The sequence below is a fragment of the Electrophorus electricus genome, chromosome 3, assembly GCF_041902795.1.
Source record: "Electrophorus electricus isolate QZ-2024a chromosome 3, ASM4190279v1, whole genome shotgun sequence".
NCBI lineage: Eukaryota > Metazoa > Chordata > Actinopteri > Gymnotiformes > Gymnotidae > Electrophorus > Electrophorus electricus.
In genome coordinates, this window is record NC_137499.1 from 5,917,501 (window position 1) to 5,939,302 (window position 21,802).

At 41.7% G+C, this 21,802-nt stretch overlaps 2 protein-coding genes across 6 annotated transcripts in view; both read right to left on the reverse strand.

Annotated features, from left to right (window-relative positions):
- lrrk1 (leucine-rich repeat kinase 1) overlaps positions 1-7,389 on the reverse strand; it is a 55,309-nt gene extending 47,920 nt beyond the window's left edge. Inside the window, exons 1-3 of one of the 5 annotated variants that reach the window (XM_081710017.1) lie at positions 7,131-7,389; positions 6,609-6,743; positions 5,763-5,921 (exon numbers count right to left, since the gene is read on the reverse strand). In XM_081710017.1, coding sequence (XP_081566143.1) covers positions 5,763-5,835 — 73 coding nt within the window. In that variant the 5' untranslated portion in view covers positions 5,836-5,921; positions 6,609-6,743; positions 7,131-7,389. Of the gene's footprint in view, positions 1-1,552; positions 1,701-5,762; positions 5,922-6,608; positions 6,744-7,130 lie in introns of those variants that run through there. The other 4 variants (XM_081710016.1, XM_081710013.1, XM_081710015.1 and 1 more) reach the window with 4 other exon arrangements.
- A 404-nt stretch (positions 7,390-7,793) lies between these two features.
- aldh1a3 (aldehyde dehydrogenase 1 family, member A3) lies at positions 7,794-21,149 on the reverse strand. The gene is made up of 13 exons (XM_035533686.2): positions 20,977-21,149; positions 20,577-20,681; positions 20,234-20,374; positions 18,702-18,831; positions 16,691-16,752; positions 14,788-14,916; positions 13,885-13,998; positions 13,377-13,479; positions 11,485-11,669; positions 11,119-11,283; positions 10,057-10,214; positions 9,002-9,076; positions 7,794-8,879 (listed from the first exon to the last, which is right to left on the reverse strand). Exons 1-13 carry the CDS (start codon positions 21,073-21,075, stop codon positions 8,804-8,806), a joined length of 1,542 nt encoding a protein of 513 aa, XP_035389579.1. The 5' UTR covers positions 21,076-21,149; the 3' UTR covers positions 7,794-8,803.
- Between the last annotated feature and the right edge of the window lie 653 nt (positions 21,150-21,802).

Below are 21,802 nucleotides of genomic sequence, written 5' to 3' on the forward strand. Positions count from 1 at the left end.
GCAAGTGGCTTTTACAAATCAATCCATGTGATCTGTAAACTAAGACATCAAAGTCATTGTGTGTTAAGTGTTTTTTTCCCCATTACATGGAATGCTGCTGCTAAAACTTCTTTCACTACTATTGGCTGCTAAAATGTAAAGCAATGGGGCCCTTTGGTTTGGATTTATTTATGTTTTAAACAAAGACAGGATGACGTATTAGAACCTGAACATCAAGGGCTAGTTTCCTAGAATCAGATTAAGCATTAGTCTACTCAAAAGATGAGGCTTAATGTGCATCTGGGAAACAAGCCCTAACTGCATTAAAATCAATAACTGACAGCATAGTTATGTCTAAAAGAGGATTGCACTGTTCAGAAGAACTAAATATCAGAGCACAAGACCTTCAAAGCAGACATTTTTGTTTCCTCTGGTAGTGGAAATAAGCCTACAATCAGAGAACCACTTAGGGGATAAAAAGGGGATATTCCAGTCAAAGATTCGATCTCAAATCTCATTAGACATCATTCGCTGCTTCAGTAAAAGTCTGTCACATATTAGTCACATTACCTGGGACACTTTAATAAAACTGAAGAGCTTATGTCGCCTGGCTCTGTAAAGCATAGGCTCATATAAAAAGTGCTCATTGTTTTATATGTACCTATGTCAGGTAATATTTTGTTTGGGTTAACTGCAGATTGATCGTGGAAAGTCACAAATATGACAACACATCTGAGCCTTCACTTTAAAAACAGGCACGTTAATTAATACATATCTATTAGTACAAATACCTCATGCCTCAAAAGTGTCCAGATGTTTTATGATTCTCTTCCCAAGATTAGTTTCTTGATTTTGCTAGAAAGCAATTCCAAGGTGTTATTTTCATCACTTGTGGGTCTTACATACAATCCCCTTTGTACAGTGTTGACGGATATGTGCCATTGAAAAGCTTTAATGGATAAAGCTGTTCACACTTGTAATTATAGTTTAAAGGCACTTATTACACCAAGGAGATGTCGCATTAATACATTCAGTTAAAAGCTATATTTTATATTTTTTATATTTTTCCTGACTTAAATAGCAGCCAGTACTTATCAGAAAAGTTACTCAACAGAAATGCTTACTTGTAGCTGAGTTAATTAAGTTTGTTAATTCTGTAAGTAAAAAAGCATGTGTGAGGGTAGTAGTTTGTGTGTGCAAGCACAGGCAAACTAACGTATCTGCATTACCAAAGCGAGTGACTTTAAATTCAGACCCACTTTAAATCTGTGCTGAAATAACAGCAGCATTTCAGTCAGTTCCAATGTGTTTTCATTCTAATTCTATATAATCCTGAGTACCAAAAGCTACAAACTGTATGCCAAGAATGAACAGGACTGAATCACACCTCTATTTTATATCCACTCTCCACTGTCAGTAAAAATACTGACAGAGCAGAATATGAATACAGCACGCCATATCTAAACAAGCCAACGAATGCGCCCAGCTAACGGGAACCCATCCATGAGATGCAGACTGGTAAGCTGACACTATCTCTCTCTCTCTCGCTCTCTCTTCAGCAGACCGAACATACCTTTTCATGCTTCAGGACAGAATCTGACCATCATTCCCTCGTCCTTCCGCTCACCTGGCGGGATTCGGGTCTGGCGGTGCAGAACCGACACCGCTGTGCTTAGGCTCCGAGACCCGCTCCCCTTCCTTCCTCCCTCCCTGTCCTCGTTGGCAAGGCCACCGCCAGACCTCCAGCCCCACCCACTAAGCAGTGAAACCCAACCCTCCTTTCCCGGCTCCCAGTGGGCTGCGCCAGCGAAGGGGAGATCCTGTCCCTTCCTGGATGACTTCAGCCAGCATATTCCCTAATGCTACCCACGCAGGAGAAGAGCTCGGACAGATTAGCCTAGCTGAATCTTATGTAGCACGACAGCACCGGGCTATCACACACACCCACCCACACACACACACACACACATCAGTGGAGGCATGACAGGACTGAGATAAGATGTGCACTGCTCATGCATACACGCACATGCATACACACAATCACTGCTGCTAGTAAAAATTCTCTAATGCTGAGAAAGCAAGACAAAATAAAATAGCCTAGTGCACCTTTATGGACTCACGGACTGCTTTTGGTGTCTGTTTTCCTCTTTTCTAGCCAAAATGTAATTTCTCAGTGTTTCCCTATAAGAATTGATTTACCTTTGCAACAGAAATGCTGTTGTTGTCAACACAGTCACATTCCTGGTTGGTGACAAGCTACTTATATACTGTGTAGCACAATGATTAATATTAAAAATCATACCACAGCATTGACTCCCATCTTAAACTATAGATACCTAGATAGCATGTACTGGGTGTGAATATAAACCATAAAAGACTATAAACCAAATAGAACCAAAAAGGGTTTCAATGCCAAAGAGAAACCATCTTTGGTTTCCTGAATAAATGTCCAATGAATGGTTCTTTAAATATTTTTTTTTCGTATGTGCCACAAAGAACCATTTTGGTTCTATAAAGAACTATTAATAAGGTTCTTAAAGACCGTGTAATGGTTCTTCGGAGCACGTTTTCAAAAAAAGGTTCCTTGTAGAACCTCTTCTTTAAAGGTCCCTCATGGATCCCTAAATGGTTCCTTGAATGGTTCTTCAGAATTACAGAGTTCTTCAACAGCTAAACATAAACTTAAACATACTGGAACTACAGCAATAACCAGACTATGGGATGTGAACACAATCACCTGTTCTTTAATCTACAAATGAGGAGAAAGAAAGAAAATAATTCACTTTTACAAATGTTGAACTGTCATTAAAACCAATCAGAAAATATCCAACAAATGAAAGCTTGTTTTACATGTCCCAGTCCAACTTCATCAAGCCACTGGCCCACTTGGATGACTGTCCACACATCTGTGTCATATCTGGACAGTAAATAGATATAACTGTTGGATAATGCTAATCAATTCGAACTAGGTAGCTAATCAACCTTATAAAAATAATTGAACTGTTAGCTAGTCATTTATCCTTACACAAACTAAAAGCTGTGTCAACTATTCACTGAGTCGTTGACTAATTACTAAGCATTATCGAATTTATTTACAGTATATCTCAAATATCCATCAAAAACGGGGGTGGTGTGCAAATGCTACTTTAGCCATAAAATGGCACCTAGCTAACATGTTGGTGCCACTGCTAGCTAACAAAGTACTTAGCTAGCCAGCTAACTAGCTTGATAACTGCATATTTCCACCCTCAAAAGAATACAGCTACAGTTAGCTAACCTAGGTTAGATACACTATATTGCCAAAAGTATTTGATTATCTGCCTTCACATGCATATGAACTTGAGTGACATCCCAATCTTAAGCCATAGGGTTTAATATGATGTCAGCCCACCCTTTGCAGCTGTAACAGCTTCAACTCTTCTGGGAGGTTTTTCCACAAGGTTTAGGAGTGTGCTTATGGGAATTTTTGACCATTCTTCCAGAAGCGCATTTGTGAGTTGACATGCTGATGTTGAACAAGGTCTGGCTCACAGTGTCCACAATAATTCATCCCAAAGGTGTTCTATCAGGTTGAGTTCAGGACTCTGTGCAGGTCAGTCAAGTTCTTCCACACCAAACTTGCTCATCCAGGTCTTTATAGACCTTGCTTTGTGTACTGGTGCACAGTCATGTTGGAACAAGAATGGGCTATCCCCAAACTGTTCCCACAAAGTTGGGAGCATGAAATTGTCCAAAATCTCTTGGTGTGCTGAAGCATTAACAGATTCCTTTCACTGGAACTAAGGGGCCGAGTCCAACTCCTGAAAAACAACCCCACACTATAATCGTCCCCACCAAACTTTACACTTGGCACAATGCAATCAGACAAGTACCGTTCTCCTGGCAACTGCCAAACCCAGACTTGTACCCCGGATTGCCAGATGAAGAAGCGTTATTTGTCACTCCAGAGAACACGTCTCCACTGCTCTAAAGTCCAGGGGCGGCTTTCTTTACACCACTGCACCTGATGCTTTCCATTGCGCTTGGTGATGTAAGGTTTAGATACAGCTGCTTGGCCATGGAAACCCATTCCATGAAGCTCTCCACGCACTGTTCATGAACTAATCTGAAGGCCACATGAAATTTGGAGGTCTGTAGCAATTGACTCTGCAGAAAGTTGCCGACCTCTGCACACTATGCTTCTCAACATCCGCTGACCCTACTGTCATTTTATGTGGCCTACCACTTCGTGGCTGAGTTGTTATCATTCCCAATCGCTTCCACTTTGTTATAATAACACTGACAGTGGAATATTTAACAGCTAGCTATCAATCACAGTAACTAGCCAGCTAATGTTAAACCAGTAAGCCTAAATATTTCTGCTTCTTCATTAACTAACTACTTTGCTGGCTAACATATATATATATAAATATATAAATATATAAATATATATATATATATATATATATATATATATATATATATACATATATATATATATATATATATATATATTTTTTATTATTACATTTTTATCACTGGTACTTTTTGTAGGGTATTGTTTATTGCACAGCTGTTGACTGCTCCTATGTTGACTAACTCTAGTACTTATTGTTTATTGCACTGATTGTTGTCTGTTATAGAGCTTATATGTATTTTGCACTTCTAGGCATCAGCATTGATCCCTGTATTTCAGCATTCTAGTTCATTGGTTTCTTGGACTCTGACCTACCGTACTGACTAGGATGGAGTCTATGAGTAAATGGCAAAGTGTTTTTGTAAGTTGTTCTGGAGCATCTGCCAAATTCCATAAATATAAATCCAAATGCAAATTTTAAGAACCCTATTTTAAATGCAATTAGAAGCAGAATTAGGGTAGTGCATTATCAGCTGCTATTTGGAGCCATTCTGCGTTTCACTTCTAGCTTCTATATTTAAACAACAAACGTTGAGTTTCCTTGAACCATAACCACCACACAGATGCATTCAATGCAACACCCCGCAAAGGGAAACCAGCCAATACTGTGCCAGCTATGGTGTCCCCATGAACGTGAACTTAATACACATGTGCCCCTGTGTTATGCACATCTTAGCCCAGTCTCATAGCCTTCCAGTGGCCATAAAGAGTACAAACAGATGCATCCACACCAGAAGAAGGACCCAATGGGTCTGATCAATGTAATACACTGTAAATTTAAATTAATTATATAAATGAATGATTTACCTTATGACTCATTATAAAGATGTCATAACTGATACACAATACAAAAATAAAACATTTTTCATATATAAGCAGTATCTCAAAGACAAATAGCACAAGAGGAAGACTTTAGAAAGTTAAGAATGATGTAGCTTATTCTCATTAAACAGCTTGTTAAATTGAAAGCTTGTTAAAACAGCTTGTTAAATTGAAAGCTTAGTTGGCAAGTTCTACTCCTCAACGGTTACTGTGTAATAAGATCATTGACATCTGGACTAGAAGTCAGGTGGTGTTAAGGATATTGGTGTGGTGAAACTTACTGTATTTTACTTATTTATTTATTAGCACACTGGGCTTCACTGATCTTGAGACGTAATCAATTAACATTTTCAGTTTGTCTAATTTTCATATTTTTAGTGAAAATAGTTTTTGTTTCCCATTTAAAACCTGAATAACTCCAATAAAGACAAACAGGATGTAAATGGAAAGGATTTATGGGTCCTGTACGCAAGACCAGTTATTTGGACATGCAGGACATCTCAGTGCCTCTAGAACGAAAGCTTATATGAAATGTAATCAGAGCATGTAGGAAGGACAGATTCACCATCTTGCTCTGCGCTGCTGCATGCAGGTTGGCCCTCCAGGACTTCAGTAGATCCAACATTCCAGTACGACATCGCACCACCATCGGAGCATCTCAGTCGGATGATGCCATTGTAGAGTCGCCCACCAGCATCACCACGAGGACACACGTTTCATTAAACTGAAAGAAAGAAAAAGTGTCAAGAGCGGACTGGCCAGTTTCAAAATAAAAGTGCTGAGGTGAAGTCAGCCGTGTTAGCTCGTCTCATTATCTTGCCAGATCTGGCTGAGCCAATGGTTCAGCTTGCTTGCTGCCAGAATGAAGAGGGCAGCAGAAGCAGCAGCCATGACAGATAAAGGATACACTGGGACAAACACATTTATTGTATAATTTACATTACAACTCCATGACATGATACTGACATGACACTGTGAGGCAACAAGGTGTACCCCTTTTGCACTGGTTCCACCTTTAAATGTTTTAACAAGAAAAAAAACAAGACTTCCAGCTTTAAACACAGAATACAGAGCAGTTCTAAACACTGGCATAGCCAATTCGTACTGCACCAGAGCCAACATTTCATTCACACAGAACTTGTTAAATCTTTTTTTTTTTTTTTTTTTTTGCTACAGAATATTTTGGTACGTTGTGCAGATCAGATCACCGTCACATCAGCGCGTGCACCCAGCAAAGGCCGAAGCTAGACCAACGATGCCAACTAGAGACGTGACTCATTTTTCCTTGGCCGGGAACAGTGAAGTCATTGGTCACCGAAACAGACCGGGCCTTATTTTGCTTTCTACAGTAATGCCATTTATACTGAATTTCAATGATCTGACAACCGCAGCTAGCAAAAGCTCTTCGTACCAGCCTGTTAATACTGCCGCAGCTCAGGAGCGTGTTTTGCCCGCGGGACTGGAACGCTGCCTCTACCGATACCCAGCTTCGACAACTTTCCAATAAGAAGTATGTGGCGTGATGAGATTTCAGCTTGCACAAGAACTGCAGTGACGGAAGATTTCGTCTAAGATTGACCACACTTTGTAATACAACCACATGCAACAACAACAGTCTCCCTTTATACAATCAGTCGTAAGCGAGCCGCACAAACGCATTACTTGTCAACATTGTCATAACTCTGTTGTTAGAAACCGAGTATTAAAGGAAAACACAGGTAAGAAAGTTGTAAAATAAGCAAAAATAAGTCGGTGCCCCACGTTCTAAATGATGTGATAATCAAATCGATGTTTGTTCTTTGTAAACTTTGTATCCCTCGTGCTGTTTTCAAGACGCATTCCATGCGCATGTGTGCAAATGTTCCATATCGCGTGCTAACTTTGTCGTAATTAGTGCAGACTTCTTAACAACGTTCAGAAGTAGGTCACTTACCAATATTTCCAATCGACCTCTCCCTATGGCGTAGTGCGAGCAAACTTGGGAAGTTCGCTATTTTAAACAATTCAGATGTATACTAAGGAGGAGAAAACCATGAACCACAGTTTGTCTACAGGTTTGAAGCCTTCAGTAGCCAGTTTTACTTCCTGGTGTCGCCTGATGCAAAGTATTTTCCCTTCAGAAACTAACGCAACAGGATTGCATGATACTGGAGGAGACAGTGAACACGAGGGACGTGTACTATAGTGGGGTCTGGTAGGTCTGCTGCAATTACCGAAATCCGACTAGGGAAATGCAAACAGAAGCAGCGCGTTCGAAGGAGATGCCTAGTGAATAGTGATAACATTTCCACGTTGTTTTTTTTTTATAAAAAAAAATGGTGCAGAGGTACTATGGCAACAGTAATGGGCATAAGACAATGACCTCACGGTGCTATATATACATATGTATATGTATGTATGGAAAGTGGCATGTATTTATGTCCTTATGACATTTAGTTGGTCCCCAAGAAATATTATTTTAAAACTGAAAGATCACAAAGGTTTTCTTTTGGTTTCTAAAAGTTTAGAGTTAGGTTTTGGGGAGGCATAGCATTATTTACATAGAGTAATGCACAATTCAATGGACTTACCAGACCCAAGGATGTAAGAGTGAACATCAACTTAAAGAAAGATTTTATTTAAAAGTTTAACAGCTTTTAAAAAGGTAAAAGCCATTTCAAGCAACAAAGTGAGTAATATGTATTTTCAACATTTTGAAATATATGCATGTACATTCTGACATTAGAGATGTTTTCTCCCATTTAACTTTTAATTATAAAGGCAGGCACATGTAACAAGGCTTACAGCAAGATGTCCAAGTATTGAAAACACCTCGATTACAGTACACCTATCACATCTATTACAGTACAGTACAAAGGATAGTAACTTCACTAGGTTTTCTCCTACATCTGTCACAACAGATGTATAATAATAATAATAATAATAATAACCTTCCTTTTTTTGAGGTGTTTAAGACTACATGTCCAAAACCTAGTTAATGTTCAATTGAACATGTCCTGAACTTATGGCACAGGAACTCAGTATCAAAAACCTTCATTTATCATCTCCAACTCTCTTACAGCTTGTTTCTTTAGAATTATTGCAATGGAGGAAGTGAAATGTAATACCAAGTTTATGTAACAGGATTTAATGGTAGACAAAAAAAATCATCTTTGTCAATGAAAACCAACTCAAGCCAATCAAATATGATATCTGGCACTTTTGTATGAATATTTTCCTGAAATGCAGATGAAGTTATATACTAGATGTTTTTGAATTTGGAAATGTAGGAACACACAAACAAATGGGACATAGAAACAAACAAGGAGAGAACTATGATCATAGTTCCTGGAAATAAAGACATCCAGATTCATACAAATAAAAATTATTCCGAGTTTGAATCTGTACAGCACATCTAACAGATTTTTTAAAAGCTGGAACCAGAAGAGTTGGAATGTGAGAAGGCATTTCATTGAGAAGGTTCATCATGACATAGGAGTTTTGTAGGTCTCTAAAATTGTCCCTCCCCCACCCGTCTCTTTAGTCACGGGTACAAGGCCCGCTCTGATTGGATCGTTGGTGTGTGGGGTTTGCTGGATGTGGGAAACCAAAAGACGGTGACATCCCTCACACAGTCAGCTGATCGTTGAGCTTGATGGTGATGGCTTTCACCTCAGAGTACTCAGCCAGCGCATACTCCCCACTGCACACAGAGAAGTTAGCGTTTACCTCTATGGGCCGGGTGACTCACGGCTGTAATGCTACACACTGGGTTTTACTGATTGCAGTAGAAGCCCTGGAGGGCCAAAAAGATATTGTACTCACAGCTCTCGTCCGTTTCCTGACATCTTATAGCCCCCAAAGGGAGCCTGAGCGTGGAGGGCATTGTAGCAGTTCACCCTGACATGAAGAAAAAAAGACAGGGTGGAACAATACGAAGACATGATTTTTATGGCTTACAGATTACATTTAGGATCATCTGAAATTACAGATCTACAAGTAATGATATATCCTGACTTTGGTAACATCCTTGATAAATCTGTCCTGATGATAAATTAATACGGAGACACAGCCACTGTTGTATTGATTAAATTGAAAAATATTTTGACATTATGGCCTAATTTCAGAGGTATATAGAATAAACTCTTACAGTATGTCAGAGCAGAAAGCAGCAGTCCAACTATAAATAAATGCTTGTACTGGCTCCATCTAGTGGCTAGTTTATGGAATATTAGGATTGACCTCTTTCCTTCTGGAAGAAAAACGTTTAGAACCGCCATAGTTATTGTACCATTATCTTAATACTAATCTATCAATCAATCATTCTCATTGAGTAACACACCAAGTATAAATTTACTATAAATATACTATATAACTAACCTTATTGTTTTCCAAGGGTCTCATGCAGTATAAGGTTTAGTATGAGGCAGTTCAGTTTTTTTCTTTTATGACTGAGTTGCACTTGTTTTATAGCATTTTATAGCTCAGTTGCACTGCTTTTAATTTGTTTACACGAGCAAGTGGTACTTTCCCTTAAAAATAAAGTCTGCCGTTTTCTGAGCCAAATCAGTGTATTATATAAATCAGAGCTGTTTAAAACGAAGACGTTTTTGACTCACTTTAAAGTATCGACAATTCAATCAAATTGCAACCTCAAAATCAAAATGGTATCAAACCTAAAACACGATTAAATGTTCCTTAAGCAATGCAATTGACACGTCGCAAAAAAAAAACAAAAACACAAAAACCGTCCTCTGGCAATTGGTCAATTGGCCGATGTTTCTAAAGTTCCAAACGGCTGCGTAACTTAAGGAGTACTCCACACCCCACGGGCGAGGCGTCGGTACGGGTCGACCGGCGGGCGGCGGGCGGCGCCTTACCAGACAGTCCCTGCCTCCAGCGCCGAGGACACGCGCATCGCTCGCTCCACGCTGCGTGTGAACACCGCAGCGGCCAGGCCGTAGTGCGTGCTGTTCGCTCTTTCGATCACTTCCTCCTGGTTCTTAAATTTCATTATGCACTGCACTGGCCCGAAGACCTGTAATTTTGACAGCATTATACGTTATCTATTAGCACTGCTTTATATAAGCACGCGGTGTTATAAAAGTGAATGTTACGGAAAGATGAGTCCTACCGAATCCTTCACATCGCAGGCAGTGAGGTTTGGGATAAATACAATAGATGAACACAGAGGGCCAAAAACAGACATTAATAAAAATCACATGTGGTCCTGGCACTGAGCTCACAAACAGATACTAACATTGCTACACATCAGGACCAATCAGGGATATAAAAAAAATGACTAAACCAAATTAGAACATATCAAAAACAACAACCATTGGAAAACACAAGCACAAAACAAAATGCAATGTTGTCTGGCCCTGAAGTGACAGTACACTGTGTCAGACCACACAGTGACTGATATTAATACAATACAGAGTCATTAAACAGCCTGGCCATACAGAGCATGTGATACAAAAATCATCGTTTCACTAAGAACAGAGAACTTGGTAGCAGTGAGAAATAGTTTAAAGAGAGAGGCGCACTTTCTGACTGAATGTGAAATATTTGTCTAGTAACGCAGAATATACTTCATAAAAATTAAGACGATACACCCCGAGTTTAGCTGTTTCTTGAATATGACAATTTCCATCTTATTAGGAGAGAAGAGAAAGCAGAGTTTTAGCAGGACCTTATGCAACGAGACGTTTGAGTACACGTCACAGCCTTCACATGCTTACACACTCAAACCACTAGAGGGCAGAAAACCCATGTACTCCAACCTACAGCAACTTGACTGGACTTCATAAATACAGCATTGCAGATGTCATTACCTATACTGCCCATATAAGTAATCTACACATAATATCCTTCCCATATAAGAAATCTACACATAATACGCAGAGTGCAGCAGAAAGGGTTTGTGTGTTAGGTGTCTGCACCTCCTCTTTTGCTAGGCGCATGTGGTCTATGACGTCCGAGAAGACGGCGGGCTGGATGAACAGGGCCTTGTCCTGCAGCGCATAGCCTCCACACTCCAGCCGGGCGCCCTCTCTCTTACCGCTTTCCACCAGCTCGAGAATCATGTCAAACTGCTGCTGGTCAATCTGCCCGCACGGGCCGAGGCGGAGAGGAGGAGCAAGGGAACATGGGAAGGAACAAGAGATCGGGAGATCAGAGGAAGCATCGTTTGAACGCTATGCAGGACACAGTCTGACATTGCGATCCACACAGAACATGGAGGACATGGTTAGACATGACAGGAGACAGCACCGAGAGCCGAAGAGGACTTGAGACGGGTGGTGTACCTGAGGCCCATGTGATGTGCAGGGGTCCATGGGATCCCCAGCTGTGATTTGTTTGGCGCTTGCAATACTGAGTCTCACAAACTCGTCGTAGACGCACTCCTCTACGAACACACGGGAGGCAGCTGTGCAGCACTGACCCTGGTTATAGAACGCCCCCTTCTGGGCCTCCTGCACTGCTAATGGCACTGTACACACACACACACACACACACAGACACACACAGACACACACATGTTCAGTCCAGATACTTTATGTTATGTACACTTCCCTGAGAGTTCGGTTTTAGTCACGATTACAGTCAATAATTTTAAGCATTTATAAAACTGTTCTTTAAGATGTCTTTGACATTAATTTGACCTTTCAAATGAATGACAACAGATTGGAAGAAATTTGTGTTTTCCTTCCTCTGAAAATCCACTTCCTAAAAAACAAATGTTTGTAGAACATTACAGAAATGATCATCATGTGGCAGATTGTGAATGTGCAATTGTTTGTGGAAATGAAACAAACAGTTGACTTGTGACAAAAATAAATAAATAAAAATAAATAAAATTAATATATATATTTTGTCACTGACAGTACTACCATCACCCTTCCAAACAGTTTATTAAATTTCATTCAAACCAGGAAAACAGACATTGATTCCAAATCTCACGAATACTACATTTCATATCAGGCCCCTACAACAGCCCATAAGAGTATAAAGGAGTACAAACTTTCTCCTCAGGCATATAACAGCACATCTTATTTATAGGGTATCACATGCATCTTGGTAAAGGAAGGATTCTTGACTGCTTTGTTGTATTAGCTGTACACCTGTATCTGATAATGACCATATCCCGACATTCCCTGCGCTACACGTCGCTCGTCTCTCCTGTGTGGAGGTAGTCCCCATGACCTCCAAAAAAAAAAAGAGAAATCCTTAAAAAAAATCTGGCCTTGTCACATCTTTCACTACAAGGACTTATGCAGGAAACACATTGTCCTTCCATAAATAGGCTATTCATAGCCATGTCTGTTTTCTGTGCCAATAATGCGCATTAATATGTAATGGCAGTTGCGCATGTTCACAGATCTTTAACTACTATTCATAAGACGTCTGGAAAGTTGCACAGTCGCTTAAGATCTCACTAGGATCCAGTTTAACAACATTTTTTTAAACTCAAAACTGGACTCGAGACTCTGCTTTCTGGTACCTCCATTGAAAACAAACAAACAAAAAACAAAAAAACAAAGCTCCTGTGTCTTTGTCGCAGTTTTTGTCGGACGGCGCGATTACCCATTTCAAGGTCGGTTAGAAGCAGTCATGCACTCGGATCAAAACCGCACGCGGCGTGACAGACAAAAGGGCTGGAAGAGACCCAGACCCGGCAGAATCCCACGGCTCTACCGAAGCACTTGAGATGGTACGCGTCCAAGCCGCTCAATCTGCACCCACAGCTCCCTGCTGAGCCACGGGCCAGCTGTCCCACGGCCATTCGATAAAGCTGCATATATATTCACAGGCTGAGCTGTGTAGAAAGGGGAGCAGAGGGACTGAAGCACTCTGCTTGAAAATACGCAACAAATGTTACACCGTAAGAGTTATACCCCCTAGCCGATGCTCACTTGTTATGCGTTCTCTGTTTTAACCAAGTCCGAACGCACTTCAGAAAGTCGGAGCACAGCGGCACACCATGCACATGCCGAGCCGTTATTGTCGTTCACGTTTGTTTCTTCTCACCAGGGTTAGCGTCATTTTTTCTCTCTCCCATAATCAGTTAGGCCGATTTTTTGGACTCAGTGCGCTTATTCCCAGGCTTCTCTCCCAAACACTGCTGTATATGCTCATGCCCTTTGGTTTCAGTGGAGAGCCATAAAAAGAGGAAAAGTGAAATAACCACATCACTCACGGTCTGCGTCGGCAAACACAATGCAGGGGTTCTTTCCTCCCAGCTCCAGAGTCACTCTTTTCAGGTTGCTCTTGGCCGCCGCCTCTTTGATCAGCTGACCCACCTGAGCACAAAGAGAGCAACGGGTGATCAAGAGAAAAGCGTGGAGCGGAGAAACTCGGCGGCGATGCTGCGTCGACAGCCTAGCAGCGAGTCAAGGCTTGGAGAAGAGCTTGCAGAACACGCAGTTCCCGTCCAGAGCCCATGTGGCTGGCTTCATGGGATTTTATGTAAAAATACAAACTTTCTCCTTTGCAGTATGTCTGCTATGTGTCTCCTTCTGTGCAGATCATGTGAACAGTGTATAATGCAGGATGTATAAGAAGAGATCTGCCACCAGTGTTTTCAGAGCGCCGGAGGGGTTAATAGCTCCCGCCAAATTGATGTTCGTGGTTTAGAAAAAAAGTGTCAGATGACAAAATGTCGCCCCAATCATCTTTAAATGGATCTGTGGATTACTCCAGCCCACCTCTGTGGAGCCGGTGAAGGCCACTTTGTCGATGCCCATGTGGCCGGCGATGGCGGCTCCGGCTGTTGGCCCGAAGCCGGGTACGATGTTCACCACTCCTGGAGGAAAGCCCGCCTGCGTGGCACAAGATCAACGTGTAGTGAGCAATCATTAGGAACGAGAAAAGAGAAAAGACACCAGCGCTTAAGACCAGGGCTTTGCTACAAAGGCAGGGAGCTGACTGATGCGCTGAAGCGACGTTAAATAGGGCACAACAAATGTTCACAGGACAAGGAACGGGTTGCCAGTTTGGGAATAATACACACAAAGGAGAGGTTTTCCCTTTGAACCTTCAAAACCACAGTCATTCATGTTGCTCTTTTAATTTTTTTGTACCTGATAGTGACATACAAAAAAAAAAAAAAAAAGCAGAGGAATAAACTGATTACATGGAGTAAAGACTCATCCAGATTTTAACTAACAATCATTTACAGTCTACAGTTTTGCTAACCTACAGTATTTTATTTCATGTCCCCAAAAGCATAACAACTGTAAACAGTCTGTCTTCCCAGTGCAGCAACCTGGCAGCTTCAATACGTTAAAATGCTAGAATACAGAGTCTGCTTTACTCATTATAAATAAAAATCCCCCCCCCCCCCCCAAGCCTATTTTCTATGGTTTCTTTAAGGGCTCAAACCAAAAGCAAAATGGATTAGATTACACCAGCAGCCTTAGCAAGGTGCCACATTTCCTACACAGATATTTCTACAGTTTTGTTTCCCTCCCCACTCTATATTTCTTTTAGCAGGAAGTGCAACAGTGAGTGCTGTCCCCTCCCCCTTAACAACTCAACCCTGTCACTCGCAAGAGGAGAAAAGGCATCTTATCCTGACAGGTTAATGCCAGGCTCTCCGTGAACCTCACCTCCTTGATAAGCGCACCGGTGTAGAGGGCCGTGAGCGGGGTCTGCTCGGCGGGCTTGATGACCACTGTGTTTCCACAGCACAAGGCTGGCGCGATCTTCCACATGAACATCAGCAGAGGAAAGTTCCACTGTAGACAAACACACACACACACACACAAATACCATCTCAAAAAACCTCCCCGAGTGGGTTTACAGGCAACAGTCGAAGGCTGGCCAATGAGATCATCTTCACCTAATCCTGAGAGTGTCTAACTTGGATTTAAATAATAGTAGTGGTGGGATGTGTTAGATGCCTCCGGGCAGATTATGTCTCTAGAGGTCTAGAAAAAAAAACAACGGAAAAACATGAGAATGTTGGTAATTCTAGAAATCATAAAAACATGCCAGATGCATTGACAAGACTGTGAAACTGGTCATAAAATACGCATGTGAATTACATGTTTACTGCTTTTACAGCTCTGGAGATGCATTCACTGAAATTATAGATTATTTTTGATGTTTCACATGCCCAAAAGACAGTTTCCTGTTTTTCTTTCTTCATGGGTCATGTCCTTGGTGTGTCAGGAGAGGTTTTTTTTATTGTAATTTTCAGTAATTATCTGCAATATGACATGCAGATTTTATGATATAATCTTCCATGTCCAACAGCAGTTTTGCTGCCTTTGTTGCCAGAGCAACCGCACAAGATAGCATTTATTTGGATGCTTCTCGGGGTTTTTTTCCTCCTCCTTACACCATCAAAGTCAGTAACATGATACATGGAAGCATCTCACCCACTTGAGAAAATATTAAAAACCAAAACTCTCATCACTCCAACTAGATTTGTTCATTATTATCAAAAGCAGAGATCAACATGGCTATAGATGCACAAGCCTTCATCAACCCCCCCCCCAAAACAAAACAAAACAAAACAAAACAAAACAAAACAAAAGAAACCCAAAAACAAATATTGCAAGCCCTGTGACAAAAAATGTGTACTCAGGATTAAGCTTTAGAGATGCAGGGATCAATAGAGTTTAAGATTAAGATTGAATTACTAGTGAAATATTATCCATTTTATCCATCAGTGTAAATCTCACCTGGCACCCCCAGTAAAGCTCTCCAAACATGAGGAAAAGTAGATTTAAAAAATGAACTGTTGCATGATGCTTGTATGGAAGCTGCAAGAGATTTTTAACAAATTGTGAAACAGTGATATGGATCTGGTTTGTGCACGTGCGTGTAAGCGTATTAAACTGAATGGGTTGTAGTGAAAACTTTTGTTAGAATATATGAAGTCATAATCCAATATTGTGAACTAGTTTTGATGGTGTGTCTGTACAGTGGCATTGTCTCCTATAGCCAACGCCTGTCTAGATTTAGTTACAGATCAGTCTAGGAAACGCCCATACACTCTCTCTCTCTCACACACACACACACACACACACACACACACATACACACATCTAGAATATTTTAAATGACAACCTTATTGTCTACTTTTTCAATAAAATATATTATGCTTTTACAATTTGTTGGCTGTGATTAATTAACTCTGTCATGTCATTTCTATGGGCTTTCAAAACAGTGTGTAATGTTAGAAAGCTCATATAATCCGGCTCCATCCTGCACCACTCCTTCTCACATACATGGATGTGAAATCGTTACACTGAAAGAAGGTCAACCAATAAGGTAAAGTCTCACCACCCCGTGGATGACATCACACTACAGCATCACCAAAGACCTTTCGGAGGTGGCACGACCCCTCTGTTTGCCTACACCACAACATTCCTACACGACTCTCCCGTCTTCCACCCACAGATGCGCGCACAGATATAATCATGACTGTCAACACTCGACCAGGAGCCAGAGTGACACGCGTGCGGCATAACAGTGAGAAACAGGAGAACGGCACCCACTTACAGGAATGATCGCTCCACACACACCGACGGGCTCGTGTTTGGTGAAGCACATGAAATTGTCATCTGTTGGAAACAAAAATTGAGCAGTGGGTAAGCGTGACACCATACGGGCATTCCTTTTACACACACTCTTTGTTTCTGCAGCGAGCTTTTGGATGTGGTCTCCAAAACCAAACAAGAAGGACAAAAGCTTTAAAACAGAAGGAGGGAAAAAAAGCATTTGCCTCAATGGGTTACACAAAGCCGTGCTCAGGAAGTGTATATACGCTCTAGCGTTTTGTTATGTTTTTTCCACTCTCATCTCTCTCTCTTCGCAGAGACAGCGTGAAAGGAAAGCGCCATGAGGTGTGTGAAAAGCTAGGGCAGGAGTTCATGCTCTCCGCAGGTCGGCTCACACGCACACCTTTGTTCCTCCTCCACGGTCTCCCTTTCCCTTCCTCTCCCGCTCCCAGGAATCAGATATCCTGCCAGGGGTAAGGTTTTATCACATCTCCTCCTGTCTGGACCTTGGGCATGCTGAGCGCTGAGCGCCACTCTGGTCGGGCGACTTGCCGCTTCCTCGTCAAGGTGGACCTGAGGCCAGACGTGGAGAGGCCCTGTACCATTGGCCCCCGCAGCAGGACTGAGGGCTTTTCTCACAGTGATGCAGGTGTTGGTCGGTGTCCCTCACAAAAGGGGTGGGCCATTTATTCTCATTTTGCTCTAGATGTCCTGCATTCTTTTATTATTGATCAGTTGAGCAGTACAAACAAAGAAACAAATAAACAAAGTTTTATGGTGTGACACTTAATTTCCAAAATAGGCAGCTATGACGTAAGAGAAACCAGCTCCGTTTACAATTAAAGGGCAGCCCCTGACTTCAGCAGTGAAAGTAATCAAATATAAGTCTTTTTTTCTCCCTCACAAAACTGCACAATCACACTAAACAAACTCAAGACGAGTGTTCATGAACACCCATGCCTCCCAGCACACACACACACACACACACACACACACACACACACACACACACACACACATACATCAGGTAGAGCATCCCACACACATATATGACATTTCAGGTGTCACCCCTGCATAGAGATGAAGGGGCTCTGTCTGCTAATCTGCTACAGCTAGCCTCTCGGAGGCCTGACCTTCTCGTGTTTCTCCACGCAGCAGCATGTCGGCGGGATTACAGACCCGGTTACTCTCTTCCCACAGTGCTCATCTCTGCCTGGCATCCGCCAACATGACTTTCCTGCTCCCCCCCACCCCAGTCTGCTTGTCAAAGGTTACATTTACATGGCTGACGAGCGGACGAGAAGGGAAACGCACTCTTCTGTTTTAAAGATCAAACAACTTCATTTTGCTGTAGACGTCGACCCCTTTGCTTAAGGAGTGAAGTGTCACAGTGTCCATGTCAGGTTTGTTTGCGTGTTTGTTTGATTCTTTGTTTTGTTTTTACTTGGCAGATGAAACGAAGGTGGCGCAGATCAGTCACACGGAACACATGCCTGAGTTTGTGGTGAGCTGGCTGCCATGCGCTCATCTCCTGGCCTGCCGTTCGGAGCATCTGATAGAGCCGTCTCTGGTGCCGGCTCCACGGCTCATCCGCGGCCCTCGCGGTCGCACCTCAGCGATTGGGATCAGAGCAGCTTCCTGTTCCATTGTGCTTCAGGGACCCCTTTCGCCTTTTAGTGCTTTATTTGAATCTAATCAGGAGGAAAGAGGAAGACTCGCTTTGTCTATGGGATCTCCTGGAGTGACAGGGCCGCTGGCGAAGGGGAAGAATCGAGATGATCCTCCACCTAAGGCTACAGGGAGGCAGCCCACCATGTTCCATTCATCAGCTCCCCTCTGCGGGCCTCGCAGAAGAGAACCTGAAGAGATCTTCAACAGCACATGCGGTCTAGCCGTGCTTAAAAGCCGAAGGGCAGACACAAAAGGCCTTTCAAAGGAGCTTGAGTGGTGTTTGGCACATGTTTTCTGGACATGATGTGTGTTGTCGTGCGCCCGGCAAAACGTTCACTCACCCACGGGCATCGTTTTGCCATGAATCTTATCGGCCCAGCCAGCGTAGTACCTCAGGGTCTTGATACTTCCATCGAGATCGACAAAAAATGACTGCAGAAAAGGCTTCCCAGTGTCCATAGTCTCCATAGTCTGGAAATAGAGAAATATGTTAATTAAGAATAACACTGTCAGAGTCCTCTTTGATTATTCAAGGCTGATTTATCTTACTTTTGTAATTCTTATTATTTTATATTATCGGTTAGTTCCTCCAGTGTTCAGTTGAATAAGTAAGTTTAAGTATAATTCAATCTATGACTGCATTAGCAATTCTAGTCAGGCAGTCTTGAGAGGCCTGCTCATTTTAGAAGACTTATTTTGATATTTTGATGCTCATAATGTAACACACAATGCCTGGAGAAGTTGGTGCCAAAGAACAATTTCTACATGTGGCAGAAATGCGAAGGATTTCATATTCTGTGGAGTCATGGATCAAGAAATTAAAAACATTAAAAATACAAGAAATTGAGATGGGCTTGCAAAGCAGCACATAGTGAGGAGACTGGCAGAGAAGTGAGGAGGGGGCACAAGCCCTCCTGAGAAAGCAGCTTTCATAACAACCCGCTCTGTGAGCGAGGGCCTGCACCCAGGACTGCTGGGTCGGCCGATCTACTGTATGCTCTCCACCTGGAGTAAAAGGGCGTGCATCAAATCCGTCATCTAAAAATGGACTATAGAATGTATTTCAGAATTTTGCACATACAACTCAGAAATCCTGGGAAGGTCCGTCAGCAAACTGTATAATACAGAGTTCTGTAAGTGTGTGCACTATCCAGTTTGCTGCCTGACTTTCCCAGGATTTCTGAGCTGTGTGTTAATAGACCTACTTTAAACCTTAAATTACAAGAGTCCCTGATCAACAAAGTATAGGATTGTTGATGTGTTGATAAGGAGAAAGGAGCCTGGGAACATCTGATCCAAATTCCATGTATTTTTAAAAAATACAATAATCAAAATTAGAGTAATTAGCCAGTGCCGATTTATAGATCATAATTGTGATTTGCAGTCACTGGTAATCATACAATATTACTTTTCACATCTGAGAAGCAAGTATACTCAGCATAGGTTAAATTATATCTGAAAAACTGTGTGTGTGTGTGTGTGTGTGTGTGTGTGTGTGTGTGTGTGTGTGTGTGTGTGTGTGTGTGTGTGTGTGTATGTGTGTGTGTGTGATCTTAGTGAACGTTTCTCTTTTCTTCTGCCATTTAAATATTCAAGCTGGGTGTAAGAACAAACTTTTCAATATACAGTTAAACACTGGAAATCTGAAGATAGCCTCCCTTAGCATTTTTGTTTTTTGTTGCAGAAATGATCATGCAAACATCCAAATATTTTAAGTTCAAAAGTATACTCTGGTTATTTTTATACAGTTTTATGGAGGCAACTTAAAACTCAGGCCGCAGTGACAATGGCAACACGTGCAGCAGCACTGAACTGACGCACTCAGACAGGCAGAAGGAGAACTGGGCAGATTATGCCAACGGTTTAAACTTACAGCGAGCAGACATCGGTCCCTCTCCAGCAGATCGGCCAGTTTGTGCAGTAGTCGCCCCCGGCTCGACACGTCCATCCTTCGCCACGTCGATCCCCTCTTCCCAGCTGCTTTTGCGGCGTCCACAGCCTTATCTACATCAGCCTTTAGAGGCGAGTGATCGTCTTACTATTCGTTCACAGTAAAGCATCACTTCACTGCATATTAAATGTAGAGGAACCATATTTTAAATATGTTTTGCAGAGCACAAACATTGGTTCCAAGAATATAATCATATTTGCCTTCTTAAAATAAATAAATAAATAAATGTATAAAATGGAATAACGAATAAAGTCGAACGACTTACTTTATCCGCTTCTTCGATTTCACAGATTTTGACACCTGTTGCCGGATTAAACGTCGGAAACGTCTTTCCTTTTAACGAGGAATGCCATTCGTTGTTGATAAAAATCTACATATTTGAGAATGATTCATATTAAGGAAGACTTCATTAGAACATAAACACATATTATGGCCACATTTTTTTGTATTTTAACGACTGGGTAGATCTGGTTTCAAGTTACCCAGGATTAACCTGTGCACCACATAATTCATAGAACATCGGTTACGAACGTGGTCTCACAATTACGCGCGTACAGTTGGCATTACGCATTGTTACTACATAAGTCGACCTACGCATTTCGCGCTTTTTAATTACAATGACACAAAATAAAGAATAAAAAAAACCCCATTTCAAATTATCTTACCTTAGTATGTTTGATCTCTGAGATCTTACAAGGTTGAGGCAAAGGAGGTGGAATGAGATTTTGCGGCAGTCCGTTTTCTGTCGTCCCGTTCTGTGCCATAGCCTAATAGGGCAATCGGTGGTTTGCGGTATAATTGGATAAAGAAAGTACAACTTTATGTCCAACGAGCATGATTCTGCATCTGTTTATAAGAACCTTTAAAGGTCCTCCCCTTTGAGCTATGCTGTACTCCGCCCACCATGTCACGCTCGCGGGCATCCACCGCAGGCACCGAGCACTAATCGGCTATTTCGTCTTCTGAACACTTGAGGACGATAAGCATTGGAATACGACAAGTTTGCTAGCGACCACAACAACTTGTCAATGTTTTCTGTTTTTTAACAGGCGTGCTCTGGGTTTTTTTTTTTTTTTTGTTTTTTTTTTACAGGCGTTAAGAATAGACCTAGTTCTTGGGCGCGCGTGTGCTGTGTGTATGAGCGACTGTACGATGATGTTTGTCAGTAATTGCATAAACGTATCTCTAATTATTTCTTAACGACACCTCACAGCAAAACCGTTATCAGCAATTTTCAAAAATCCTGATCCTTATTTTATCATTCGTTTTACTGTTGTTTTGATGCGTTTGGTGCGTTGATCAAAAAGTAAATGGATTTTTAGTTTAAGCAGTGGAACAAATTATGCCAAAGTACTTTGCACGTGTGTATCAAGCAAAATCCAAGGTTGTGTTTAAAAAGTACATTTGGCTGAGTAAATTAAGATCATGGCCACGGAGAATATCTACATATTAAATACCAACAAAATCCTATTATTATTATGCGCGACTCAT